We start from the raw sequence: 14572 nt of genomic DNA on the forward strand, positions 1-14572 counted from the left end.
CTTCCCCTCCCTTTTCCTGGCGTCTTCTCGCCTCCTCCTTCCCCTCCCCCCTTTCCTTGGCCTCTTCTCACCTCCTCTTTGCTCTCCCTCACTTCGTACTAACCAACAACACTGTTATAGTACCTATTAACTACTTGTCTCTCACATTAAAATGAATCTTTATCTAAAAATAGACCTATCCCATATTTCTATCCCTTTCTCTCTGGCTGCCCAGGGCAGGAGAGCATGGCGTTCGAGACTGTTGTTGATATCACACGTTTGGAAAAAGGTCAACCGAGAGGAGACTTGTGCAGATTGAAAAAAAAGTGTCTTCAAATGTGAACGGTTGTCTCAAAATCATGTTAGATAATGGAACCGAGGAAAGTTAAACATATCCCTAAACATGCTATTCAGGCCTTTTCCCTAAACGTTGGCTTTTGGAATTAGATCTGGGTTGTGCAACACTCAGACAGGCTGAGACTTCACACCAGGTCATTATCACTGTCTCACACACACCGTGCCATACACAGGAGAGGCTACAGCAGGACACCACACTAAAGTGGGCAATATTTTATCCAGGACCCCCTGCCATGTATTCTCTCCTGAGCCTGGTCTTCTCTGCTGGGCTTTTTCTGTTATAAACTCTGAGGAGCTGGAATGGACTGTATTCTATCATGAGTACTGAATGACTTGCCATAGAAACGATTACAGTGAATTTGGGGTGTAGATTGACCTATGATTGCGTGTGTATGTGTTGTATTATTTACAAAAGCAGGGACGCACTCTTTCAATTTATCTAGATAGTGTAGGAGAAATGGAACAGCTGTCTGGTATATTTGTTTCCTGGTATTTGTTAGACAACCCTTACTATGTTTGCAGTGTTTTACAATTTGAGGATAGCTTTGGAAATATGTTTTCATGAATGCCTCCGTGTTTATCCTTCACATGCATATCTTGTGAATGTAGGGTACGTGTTTATTTGCTTCCCAGAATGAAATGTAATTCACAGTCCTATCTGTGATTACATCTATAGACTGGATCAGTCTGGTGTAAAGACACCGTGCTGGATCAGTCTGGTTTAAAGACACCGTGCTGGATCAGTCTGGTTTAAAGACACCGTGCTGGATCAGTCTGGTGTAAAGACACCGTGCTGGATCAGTCTGGTTTAAAGACACCGTGCTGGATCAGTCTGGTTTAAAGACACCGTGCTGGATCAGTCTGGTGTAAAGACACCGTGCTGGATCAGTCTGGTTTAAAGACACCGTGCTGGATCAGTCTGGTGTAAAGACACATTCATATTATATTTGGACTGATTTGATTTTTTTTTAATTTAACCTTTTATTTAACTTGGCAAGTCAGTTAAGAACAAATTCTTATTTACAATAACGGCCTACCAGAAGGCAAAAGGCCTCCTGCGGGGACGGGGGCTGTGATTTTAAAATAAAGGACAAAATAACACATCACGACAAGAGAGACACCACAACACTACTTAGAGACCTAAGACAACAAGCATAGCAAGGCAGCAACAAATGATCTGCCTCGACACTAGTTACTATTTTAGTGCTCAACAGCTGTATGTCACGTCAGTCATTTAAATCACTGCTTTGCTTCGGCCCAGCTGTTATTTTGTGACGTTCACTGACTCCAAAGGATTCCCAAAGAAGACAAGTATATTCACTGGGGATATGTTTTTTTTTGGGGGGGGGGATAAAGTTGAGCTGTTTTTATAATAATAACATTTTAAAAATCACTGCTTTCATATGATTTCTGATTTTTAGAATTAGAAAAACAATATATTCTAATCTTATCCATTCACACTCTGTTCCACTCCTTAATTCAACCCATGCACCCTACACTATATACACACCGACAATACCTGAAATCAACCAATAACACTGCTTTCATTTATCTTTAATGCATTTGTTTTCAAGCTTCCATCACTTTAGGGTTGGAGAGGGTTGTACATTTACAGAGAAGGTGACATTACATGTACAGAGATGTATACAACAGTAGTGTTGTGCATTGTGAAAAGATGGCTATAATGCACAGTGTTGTAGACGGTTATAGAACAGGGCTGTTTGGAGACGGATACATGACTCCCGGGTTGTGCAAGAAAAATGAAAGTTATATCACTATAGTGTTGTAGTGTGCCTGGTTAAAAGGCAGCGGAAGAGACAGACCGAGAACCCGACCGAGCGAGGCTCAGGGCTGCCCCCACCCTGCCACTAGGATGACAGGAGGTCCTGCCAAACGTGGTGCCCCTGGAGTTGCCTGAAGGACCTTTAGAAGTCAGGGCCCTCCTTCTTTAGAGCCTTGTAGTCCGTGTTGACGGCCACCAACTGCGGGAGGAGAGAATACATTTAAATACGTTTCGCTTAAATTAAATTAATCAGCCTGTCTTTAGGAAAGCACATGCAGACACTGTGTGTGTTAGCATTGTCCTCTGTTGGGAGACTATTTATTTTCCAACAGCCTCTGTCTCGTAGAGCCACTCAGGACTGCTGCTCTTTGCATATGTCATGGACAGTGTGTGTGTGTGTGTGTGTGTGTGTGTTTCATGGACAGTGCTGTGTGTGTGTTTCATGGACAGTGCTGTGTGTGTGTGTGTTTCATGGACAGTGCTGTGTGTGTGTGTGTGTGTGTGTGTGTGTTTCATGGACAGTGCTGTGTGTGTGTGTGTGTGTGTGTGTGTGTTTCATGGACAGTGCTGTGTGTGTGTGTGTGTGTGTGTGTGTGTGTGTGTTTCATGGACAGTGCTGTGTGTGTGTGTGTGTGTGTGTGTTTCATGGACAGTGCTGTGTGTGTGTGTGTGTGTGTGTGTGTGTGTGTGTGTGTGTGTGTTCCATGGACAGTGCTGTGTGTGTGTGTGTGTGTGTGTTTCATGGACAGTGCTGTGTGTGTGTGTTTCATGGACAGTTCTGTGCAGGACTACACACAGAGACGGATTACAAGACAAGTTTTTGTCTCCATGTTTTCCTTGATTGGTCAGCTGTCAGCCCCTCATCTCCACCCTTCCTCCCCCTCTTCCTCCTCCTCCCCCCTTTCTCCCCTCTTCCTCCACCTCCCCTCATCCTCTCCTCATTCCTATTATTGTTGGGGAATACAGTGGAATGTTGATGTGAGACCTTTGCCTGTTGTAGAGAATTAAACATGGCGAGTGTTGTGACCTTTCATCCAGCATGACGTTCACTACGGCTGCCACACACACACACACACACACACACTTTAACTACAGCCTTGAAAAACCCACACACAGTTTCTGTTGGAATAACACCCAGCCAATCAGACCCTCCTGTGGGGATGTATTCATTTTGTGTTTCTCTTGTTTAATATGATCATTAGCTGTCTGAGGTGATGCTCCTTGTTTAACGTATGTGTACGTGGATTCAGGAAAATAGCACCACAAAGTCTATTGTGTTAGAGAATATAAATCCTTCAATTTGTTATGAGAGTACAGTAAGTTAGAGAATAGAGAGCCTTCAAAACCGCTTTATGAGGACAAATGGAAAGCGCGTCAGCCTGGATTGGTTTGGCCATGTAGGTAGTGAACGTAATGAGTTCAGCGGTGGAGTGCCACAGTCTAGGTTTGTGACCTGAATGGCACCCTATTCCCTACATAGTGCACTACCTTTGACCAGCAGTGAACCATTTTTTTGGGGCGCACTATGTCGGAAATAGGGTGCCTTTTGGGACACAGTCTTGAGGTGTAGTGATTCTGTGGGTGTGAAGAGGAGGGAAGGATATTCACCTTCTCTGAGAGGGAAGGATATTCACCTTCTCTGAGAGGGAAGGATATTCACCTTCTCTGAGAGGGAAGGATATTCACCTTCTCTGAGAGGGAAGGATATTCACCTTCTGAGAGGGGAGGATATTCACCTTCTGAGAGGGGAGGATATTCACCTTCTGAGAGGGGAGGATATTCACCTTCTGAGAGGGGAGGATATTCACCTTCTGAGAGGGGAGGATATTCACCTTCTGAGAGGGGAGGATATTCACCTTCTGAGAGGGGAGGATATTCACCTTCTGAGAGGGGAGGATATTCACCTTCTGAGAGGGGAGGATATTCACCTTCTGAGAGGGGAGGATATTCACCTTCTGAGAGGGGAGGATATTCACCTTCTGAGAGGGGAGGATATTCACCTTCTGAGAGGGGAGGATATTCACCTTGTACTGAGAGGAGGGGAGGATATTCACCTTGTACTGAGAGGAGGGGAGGATATTCACCTTGTACTGAGAGGAGGGGAGGATATTCACCTTGTACTGAGAGGAGGGGAGGATATTCACCTTGTACTGTGACGGGAGGATATTGACCTTATACTGTGACGGGAGGATATTGACCTTGTACTGTGACGGGAGGATATTGACCTTGTACTGTGACGGGAGGATATTGACCTTGTACTGAGAGGCGGGGAGGATATTGACCTTGTACTGAGAGGCGGGGAGGATATTCACCTTGTACTGAGAGGCGGGGAGGATATTCACCTTGTACTGAGAGGCGGGGAGGATATTCACCTTGTACTGAGAGGCGGGGAGGTTATTCACCTTGTACTGAGAGGAGGGGAGGATATGCACCTTGTACTGAGAGGAGGGGAGGATATTCACCTTGTACTGAGAGGAGGGGAGGATATGCACCTTGTACTGAGAGGCGGGGAGGTTATTCACCTTGTACTGAGAGGAGGGGAGGATATGCACCTTGTACTGAGAGGAGGGGAGGATATTCACCTTGTACTAAGAGGCGGGGAGGATTTGCACCTTGTACTGAGAGGAGGGGAGGATATGCACCTTGTACTGAGAGGAGGGGAGGATATTCACCTTGTACTAAGAGGCGGGGAGGATTTGCACCTTGTACTGAGAGGAGGGGAGGATATTCACATTCTCTGAGAGGAGGGAAGGATATTCACATTCTCTGAGAGGATATTCACCTTCTCTGAGAGGAGGGGAGGATATTATCCTTGTACTGAGAGGAGGAGGGGAGATATTCACCTTGTACTGATAGTTTGGCCCGTATGTGTTCCAAGGCTCAGGATTGTTCTTTCTGTTCCAGCTGGAAGAAGAAAGGAGGATAGGCCAGGCGGGGGGACAGAGAGAAATATGATTATGAGTTGTTGTTAACACAATAGAGATCGATAGAGGACTCGTCTTTATAGCTGTGCCATTTTATAGCGTCGTGAAAGCACGGGTTAGCGCCTTTTTGAAGCGATCTCCATTTTGAAGAAGTACATTTCCTTCTTCACGATTGGCTGATCTCTCCTGATGACCCAGTTTGACATGACTCCAACAGGGTCACCAGGAGAGATCAGCCAATGAAGTTGGAAGTCCCGCCCAGTTGACTAAATCAAAATGGTGGAAGTCCTCAATTCTTTTTTTTTTTTTTCTCACCTTTATTTAACCAGGTAGGCTAGTTGAGAACAAGTTCTCATTTGCAATTGCGATCTGGCCAATAATAAAGCAAAGCAGTTCGACACATACAACAACACAGAGTTACACATGGAATAAACAAGCGTACAATCAATTATACAATGGTGCTGCCCATGCCAATACTGCCTTTTGGCCAGGGTTGGGTAGGGTACTTTCTAAATGTAATCCGTTACAGTTACTAGTTACCCGTAATCAATGAATTGTAATGTAACTTTTGGATTACCCAAAGTCAGTAACGTAATCTGATTACATTCCGTTACTTTTAGATGACTTTCCCTTTAAGAGGCATTAGAAGAAGACACACATTTTTGTTACCAATTGAACGACATCTATTGCAGGATAAATCAATGTTAATGTTAAAGGGACATGCTTAACACCCGGGCCATCCTACAATCTAAGCTAGATCCCCTCAATCTCACACAAATCATCAAGGAACCTACCAGGTACAACCCTAAATCCGTAACCATGGGCACCCTCTTAGATATCATCCTGACCAACCTGCCCTCTAAATACACCTCTGCTGTCTTCAACCAGGATCTCAGCGATCACTGCCTCATTGCCTGCGTGCGTAATGGGTCCGTGGTCAAACGACCACCCCTCATCACTGTCAAACACTCCCTAAAACACTTCAGCGAGCAGGCCTTTCTAATCGACCTGGCCCAGGTATCCTGGAAGGATATTGACTTCATCCCGTCAGTAGAGGATGCCTGGTTGCTCTTCAAAAGTGCTTTCCTCTCCATCTTAAATAAGCATGCCCCATTCAAAAAATGTAGAACTAAGAACAGATATAGCCCTTGGTTCACCCCCAGACTACCCCTACCCCGGCCAACATCTCAGCACCCCCTGCAGCAACTTACACCCCCCCCCCCCACACACACACACACACACACACTTCTCATTCACCCAAGTCCAGACAGCTGATGTTCTGAAAGAACTGCAAAATCCATATCCCAACAAATCATTTGGGCTAGACAATCTGGACCTTCTCTTTCTAAAATGATCTGCAGAAATTGTTGCAACCCCTATTACTAGCCTGTTTAATCTCTCTTTCATTTCCTCTGAGATCCCTAAAGATTGGAAAGCTGCCGTGGTCATCCCCCTCTTCAAAGGGGAAGACACTCTAGACCCAAACTGTTATATACAGTGGGGAGAACAAGTATTTGATACACTGCCGATTTTGCAGGTTTTCCTACTTACAAAGCATGTAGAGGTCTGTCATTTTTATCATAGGTACACTTCAACTGTGAGAGACGGAATCTAAAACAAAAATCCAGAAAATCACATTGTATGATTTTTAAATAATTAATTTGCATTTTATTGCATTGGAATATGTGGACAACTTCAAATACCTAGGTGTCTGGTTAGACTGTAAACTCTCCTTCCAGACTCACATTAAGCATCTCCAATCCAAAATTAAATCTAGAATCGGGATCCTATTTCTCAACAAAGCCTCCTTCACTCATGCCTCCAAACATACCCTCGTAAAACTGACTATCCTACCGATCCTTGACTTCGGCGATGTCATTTACAAAATAGCCCCCAACATTCTACTCAGCAAACTGGATGTAGTCTATCACTGTGCCATCTGTTTTATCACCAAAGTCTCATATACTACCCACCATTGCGACCTGTATGCTCTCGTTGGCTGGCCCTTACTACATATCCGTCGCCAAACCCACTGGCTTCAGGTCATCTATAAGTCTTTGCTAGGTAAAGCCCCGCCTTATCTCAGCTCACTGGTCACCATAGCAACACCCACCCGTAGCACGTGCTCCAGCAGGTATATCTCACTGATCATCCCAGAGCCAACACTTCATTTGGCCGCCTTTCCTTCCAGTTCTCTGCTGCCAATGACTGGAACGAATTGCAAAAATGTCTGAAGCTGGAGTCTTATATCTCCCCCTCTAACTTTTAGCATCAGCTGTCAAAGCAGCTTACCGATCAATGTACCTGTACACAACCCATCTGTAAATAGCACACCCAACTACCTCATCCCCAAATTATTACTTACCATCTTGCTCATTTGCAGCCAAGTATCTCTAAGTAAACATCATCATCTGGACATCTATCACTCCAGTAGTAATGCTAAATTGTAATTATTTTCACCTCTAGGGCCTATTTATTGCTGACCTCCCTACTCTTCTACATTTGCACACACTGTACATAGATTTTTATATTGTGTTATTGACTGTACGTTTGTTTATGTGTAACTCTGTGTTGTTGTTTTTGTCGCACTGCTTTGCTTTATCTTGACCAGGTCGCAGTTGTGAATGAGAACTTATTCTCACGTGGCGTACCTGGTTCAATAAAGGTGAAATTATTGTTATAACCATGTTTTGAGGCTATACAGTGTTTGTGCTCACAAAGTTTACAAACATTGGAGTAAAACAAGCTTCTCTTTTGGGTTCTCATGGAGTGTGACAGTTGAACTGAACTCATGAGGCATTTATAAGTTATATTCTTCAACAATCGTGTGTGTTTGTGTGTATATATATATATATATATGTGTGTGTGTGTACACATTTCTAAGTACAAAAATGGATGTAGCAACTACAGATGGACTTAAAGGGGCAATCAAAAGTGTTTCAAGTTTGATCATGTGTCCATTTGGCCTATGGATGTATTTATTTTATCAGCATGAATTAGATTGAGCTATAGAAGCCCCACTTTTATTCCATAGGCTGGGATCCGCACTATGCAGCTGTTGCAAGAGCACATTTTTCACTGGCTGTCCACTGGTTTCAAAAACAATGGTTGATAGGCAGCTTAAACTTCTTGAATTCAACCATTATTGGGTTCAAATTCACATTTAGATTTGTGAACAGCCATCCACAACAACCACAATCCATAAAGCGTAAATAACTAAATGAGAGAACAATAGTGTGATTCACATCAATGCGCTATGTAGATAACCATTATAAGTGATATCCGTATCGCCGTAAACTACACCACTGCTGTCATCCTTACCTCCAAGCATTTATTCAAGTTGTATAATCTTTCGATGCCGACAGCAGTCGTACCATTGGAAGACATAGCTTGGACTGTAGCCTACAAAAGCCTATTCCTGCTCTTTTCATGCGATCCATCAAAAACATTTGGTGTGTCATCATAGTGGTATCTGGCTTGTGGTCAGACTCACTCAGGGGGAACAAACTTAAACTTGCGCCTTTTTTCAATGTTGATTTGAATGTCATTGAGAAAACAGAGAAGTGTCAATTTTTTTGTTTGTTGCAAACCTCCTTTCTGAATTTAAAAGTAATCCTCAAAGTAATCATCTAGTTTTTCAAAAGTATCTGTAATCTGATTACAAGATTTTTGCTGGTAATGGATTACAGTTATCGGTTTTTGTAATCCTTTACATGTAACAGATTACATGTAATCTGTTACTCCCCAATGCTGCTTTTTAGGAACTAGAGTCCTCTATAATTCTATATGGGTTAAGACGGACAGTTATTGGCAGACTTCCTCTATTTATTCAGTAACAAAGTCTGGTTGTCCCAGTTCTGCACAGTCAAACTCAAACAAAGGCCCTCTCTAGAGTCTAGAGAATGAGAACGTCTCTGCTCTCTATCACGTGTCCCATTTAATGACAAAGTTTAACAGAACAAAGGTACAGTGTCCAGAGAGTGTACCAAAATAGGAATGACCACAGTGTTGATCTCAACTTAATGATGATGATCTTATGTTAGTTTACTTTCTCATAGTCGTTACAGACACACACTAATAAAATCCAGACAGAAAATGACAACTAAACACTTTGAAGGCAGTAGTGTAGGTCCTACCTGACATGGGGTCCCTTGGCCAGACGGATCAGATAGCAGGAAGCCCCAGTCATGCCCAGTACCAAGAAGAAGAACTGAGGGATGAGCTGAGGGGGAAAAGGAGGGAGAGGAAGGAAGCATACATTGGTATTAAAGCCATATGTGTACTAATGCATGTGAACGTGTGGGTATGTGTGTATTATTGAGCTGCCTGTCACACATAAATACACTACCGTTCAAAAGTTTTACAATTTCTCACATGGAATAGCCTTCATTTCTGAGAACAAGAATAGACTGATGAGTTTCAAAAGAAAGTTATTTGTTTTTGGCCATTTTGAGCCTGTAATCGAACCGACAAATGCTGATGCTCCAGATACTCAACTAGTCTAAATAAGGCCAATTGTATTCTTTCTTTAATCAGAACAACAGTTTTCAGCTGTGCTAACATAATTACAAAAGGGTTTTCTAATGATCGATTGGCCTTTTAAAATGATAAACTTGGATTAGCTAACACAACGTGCCATTGGAACACAGGAGTGATGGTTGCTGATAATGGGCCTCTGTACGCGTATGTAGATATTCCATAAAAAATCTGCCGTTTCCAGCTACAATAGTCATTTACAACATTAACAATGTCTACACTGTATTTCTGATCAATTTGATGTTATTTTAATGGACAATTTTTTTAATTTTCTTTCAAAAACAAGGAAATTTCTAAGTGACCCCAAACGTTTGAATATTGTGTGTGTGTGTGTTTGTATTGGGGCCGAAATATGGTATACACACACACACACACTTTCTGTGGTTGTTATTCCTCTCCAGTCTCTGTCCTCCTCCATATGAATGAGTCAGATGGCCGTGTGAAGGGCTGAGGCTGTCAGCCTGGGTTGAGCCGGGAAGGACACTGGCACGGTAAGAGAGAAATTGATCCCTCACTAGCTCGCTCACTGCATGGTTCCCTGTGCTGTGCCAACCTCTCTCTCGCACCCACACACACAGCTTCTCTCCGCTCACTGCCTGGCTGCTTGTCAGTCTGAGTGACAGGATAAGACAGGATAAGACACTGCAGACTTCCAGGACAGCAGGGTGGCGACGTTAAGAATAGATTGGATGTTGAAACATCAATTTAAACCATTAAAGCAGGGGTGAGAGGGAGGGAGAAAGAGTATGATCTAGTTATTTTAATTAGATGTCTAGATTTGTATTTCTTCCCTCTGCTGTCAAAACATAACATGACAGGCTACTTGTGGCAGCACCAAGTGTGGGATGATCCCCAATGCTGGAAGGGGGGCCTGAGTGAAACAGGTTTGGGAACCCCTTCCCTACAGTATAACCCACCCATTAAGTAATCAATTGGATGATCAATAAATGTGTGGGCCTATTTAGACATGTTTTTAGGCCGCTGGCTTTTTCCATTCAATTTGCTATTATTTATGTATCAGCTTCCATTAGCTAGACTTTGTGTTGTGTTGTTTTTTTGTGAAGAAATGAATGGTCAATATGCTTCAAAACAAATTAATTGATCATGATAGCCTAATAAAATAAATTGATCATGATAGCCTAATAATATAAATTGATCACGATAGCCTAATAATATAAATTGATCACGATAGCCTAATAATATAAATTGATCACGATAGCCTAATAATAAACTGGTGAATGCTTTGCTTTCTCAGGTCAGTAAGTGGCAATATCAGGTGACTATTCAGTCAACAATTTTAGGGCCCCCGAGTGGCACAGCGGTCTAATGCACTGCATCTCAGTGCAAGAGGCGACACTACAGTCCCTGGTTTGAATCCAGGCTGAATCACATCCGGCCGTGACTGGGAGTCCCATAGGGCGGCGCAAAATTGGCCGAGCGTCGTCCGAGTTTGGCCGGGGTAGGCCGTCATTGTAAATAGGAATTTGTTCTTAACTGACTTGCGTAGTTACATAAAGGTTAAATTATTATTATTATTTTTTGAACATTGATGAGGTAAATCTGACTCTAAGCCCTTTTGATAGACTTGGGGACAAGTTGACCAGAACGAGTGCACTATTTAAATGTAATCCAGCCTCTGACAGTGTTTCAGTATATTACGTCTAGGTGAGCAAGTTTTCTGGGCGGAAGACCGACACGCTCTTAGAAAGAAAGGTTCCATAGGAGAACCCTTTTTGGTTACAGGTACAGCCCTTTTGGTTTCCATCTAGAACCCTCTGTGGAAAGGGTTCTACGCGGAACCTAAAAACGTTCTAGCTGAAACCAAAAGGGTTTTTCCTGGAACCAAAAAGGGTTCTTCAAAGGGTTTTCTTACGGGGACAACCAAAGAACCCTTTTAGGTTCTAGATTGCACCTTTTTTTGTGCAGACAGATAGGGGAATAGTAGTGGGTTTGTGGCCCTGTTTGAATACTTCAGAAATGCATCTTTCCTTCCTACCTTCCTTGAAGTAATCACAGATCTGAATTGGTAAGTATGGTGAAAGTAAAAGGATTCACTGATCTATAGATCTGTACATCCAGGCAGTGGCGTATCCAGGGGAGTGGCCCACGGCCCATCCTGAAATCTGATTGGCCACCCCACTGCCCCCCCCCCCCTCCCAGAAATTCTGAGATCTGATAGGTCGTCTCTGAATATATTGAGAATTTTGACCAAGATGCACCGACAGCAGGACTCATCAATCTCTCATCGGAGAAAGCATGCGAACAAGCGAAACAGCACCCCTCTGACTTTGTATGTGTAGCCTATGTATCTGATGCTGTCTGGTCAAAAAGAGTATGACATGTCATATTATTTTGGGCCGGACAGCAACAGATGGGCGCTGTTTGCCTCACTCTCGGATGCTTGCTCTGGTTAAATAGATTCAGCCTTTTACAAATTTAAGGACAATTGTGAAACATGGATAGACACGAATGAGAAATCATATTATACCTTTTTTATAATTTTTTTACATTTTATTTAAACATTTAAATCATTTTTACTATGAAGCCGATAAAAACATTTAATCCATAGGAGGTCCCATAAAAATAAAAGAAGAGCCTGTTCCAAATGTCAGGGTATAATTCCCACTCTGGATGGCACTTTCAAGTGAATTTACTGAAGTATGCTAATACAAACATTAAATGTGTTGAACCATCATAATTATATTGAAAAAAATCCACCTTGCATCGATTAAGGTTAAAAATGTCATGGCCCCTCTAAACTGGGTCTGTGCCCCACCTTGGCCACCGAATTCAAAATGTTCTGGACACGCCACTGCCTCCAGGAACAAGGAAGGATTCATTTCTAAGCTTTTCAAACAGTGCCAGGGAACTGTCTGCTCTCTCTCTCTCTCTTTGACCAACAGGCAACTAGAGACAGAGCGTGCTTATTCTGTGAGCTTGGTTCTATATTGTTGTTGCACTTATCCATGTGTTGGTGGACTGCCAAGTCAAACCCGTCGATCTAAGAATTTGGGTCACCGGCAGCTCTGTAGTGACACTAAAAATAAAGCACGATCGTTGGGGCTTTTTAGCATTTGGTGAATATATGTACTGTTCTGACCCTTTTAATTGAAAATCTGAATTTTAGTAGTTTGTTTTATCTTTGTATACAAAAAAACTATAAGCTACAAGTATTTAATAATAATTTATGAAGGGTATTAAATCAATCAGGTGACACTTTGGTGTGTGCAATCCCATGCCTAGGCTGCAAGTGCATACTGATCAGTCATTGGGCATTAATGGAATAATCCACCTCACAAACTGAGTCAGCAGGGGTGGACAGAGTACTGAAATATAGGTAATAGTGGAGAAAAACTACTCAAGTAAAAGTAGCTCATTTAAAAAGTACTCAGAGTAAAAGTAATTGAGTTACTTTTAAAATAAAGGTTACCTGAACCATTTTACACATATTTTCCCTGCATTACATTTCAAAAGGAAGAAAGGAAATGTACGTAGAGTAGGAACTAAGCTCATTTATTTTATGAGTTGTAACATTACACATCTGCATGTAAAAAAAAAAAAAGGATTAGTAAAAAAAATAAATATTATATATATTTAAATAAATAAAATATTTAAAGCAATTTAAATGTATTGATGAATAAAAATGCAATACAAAATTAAGAGCATAAACGATAAAGTTGCCAGACCTCAATCCCTCATTTTACCCCTCTGTTACTTGTCCATGGGACCGGTTGACACTCACTCACCCATTCACCCTCACTCACTCACCCATTCACACTCACTCACCCATTCACACTCACTCCCTCTTTCCCGCCCTCACTCAGAAACTCCCTTTGTCACTCACTGAAACATCCTACTCAAGTAGAAGTACTGTTACTTTAATGACATTTTACACAAGTAGACATAAAATTACAGAAACAAAAGTACTTATAGTTACTTTGAGAGAGAGAGATTCTGCCCTACGTTGACATTCTCTATGATTATGAAACCATTAGCAATGTCTGGATTACTTTGTTCCCTTTTCCAATATTTATGGGCTGTGATTTCAGACAAGTTCAATTGGATGTCAGACTTGTTTCATGGTATTTATATTTTAATGAAAGAGCAGGGTAATGCTACCCCAGAGCCTTCTTTGTTTATTCTTCTTGTAAACACAGGGCTCACAGTGAAAAGACGTAGTCAAGAACCCGAACATTGACACGGGGCTCACAAGAACCAGAACATTGAAACCAGGGATGGACATGGAACCTACCAATATAAATTCCTCTAATTCAAAGCGTCAGGTCAAAATGTTTTCCCTCGCCGGGGGGTATCGAGTCCCCCCACCATTTCCACCCCTGATTATAAACGTGTCACAGATTGAACCAGATTCAAAGGGGTCAAATCAAATCAACTTACCCCTGGATGTTTCTTAGCATGCGTAATCACTGTCCTAATCGGCATGTTTATCTCAGATCCTAGAACACCTACACACAAAAATAAACAAAAGTCCAAAAAATTTAAATACTAACTAATTATATTTTCTAAGAAGTCTCTAATGCTTTTGTGTCCATGTGAAAGCAGATTCCTGTGCAGATATATGTATAGCAGAGCTGTATCGTTCAGAAAGTGTACAGCAGAGTTGTGTTTGATCCAGTCTGTTTCTGTCTGTGGCTATGGAGAGAGAGAACAAGGACCTGTTGTAAGTCCTCCCTTCTCCCTAGAGGCAGAAGGGGGTCAGAGGAACGGGCAGGGAGGGGGAGGGGTGAGTGAGGGTAAGACGGGTGAGGGAGGGAGGGAGGGGTGAGGGAGGGAGGGAGGGGTGAGTAAGTGAGGGCAAAGGGATGGTGAGGTAGGGTAAGATGGGTGAGGCAGGGAGGGGGAGGGGTGAGTGAGGGCGAAGGGATGGTGAGGTAGGGTAAGATGTGTGAGGGAGGGGGAGGGGTGAGGTAGGGTAAGATGGGTGAGGGAGGGGGAGGGGTGAGTGAGGGTGAGGTAGGGTAAGATGGGTGAG

At 42.7% G+C, this 14572-nt stretch overlaps 1 protein-coding gene across 1 annotated transcript; it reads right to left on the reverse strand.

The window, feature by feature from the left end:
* Positions 1-1875: 1875 nt before the first annotated feature.
* Positions 1876-14305, reverse strand: LOC139553826 (cytochrome c oxidase subunit NDUFA4-like). Its single transcript, XM_071366556.1, has 4 exons — positions 13978-14305; positions 9180-9265; positions 4963-5023; positions 1876-2318 (listed from the first exon to the last, which is right to left on the reverse strand). Exons 1-4 carry the CDS (start codon positions 14020-14022, stop codon positions 2262-2264), a joined length of 249 nt encoding a protein of 82 aa, XP_071222657.1. The 5' UTR covers positions 14023-14305; the 3' UTR covers positions 1876-2261.
* Between the last annotated feature and the right edge of the window lie 267 nt (positions 14306-14572).

The sequence above is a fragment of the Salvelinus alpinus genome, chromosome 2, assembly GCF_045679555.1.
Source record: "Salvelinus alpinus chromosome 2, SLU_Salpinus.1, whole genome shotgun sequence".
Lineage (NCBI taxonomy): Eukaryota > Metazoa > Chordata > Actinopteri > Salmoniformes > Salmonidae > Salvelinus > Salvelinus alpinus.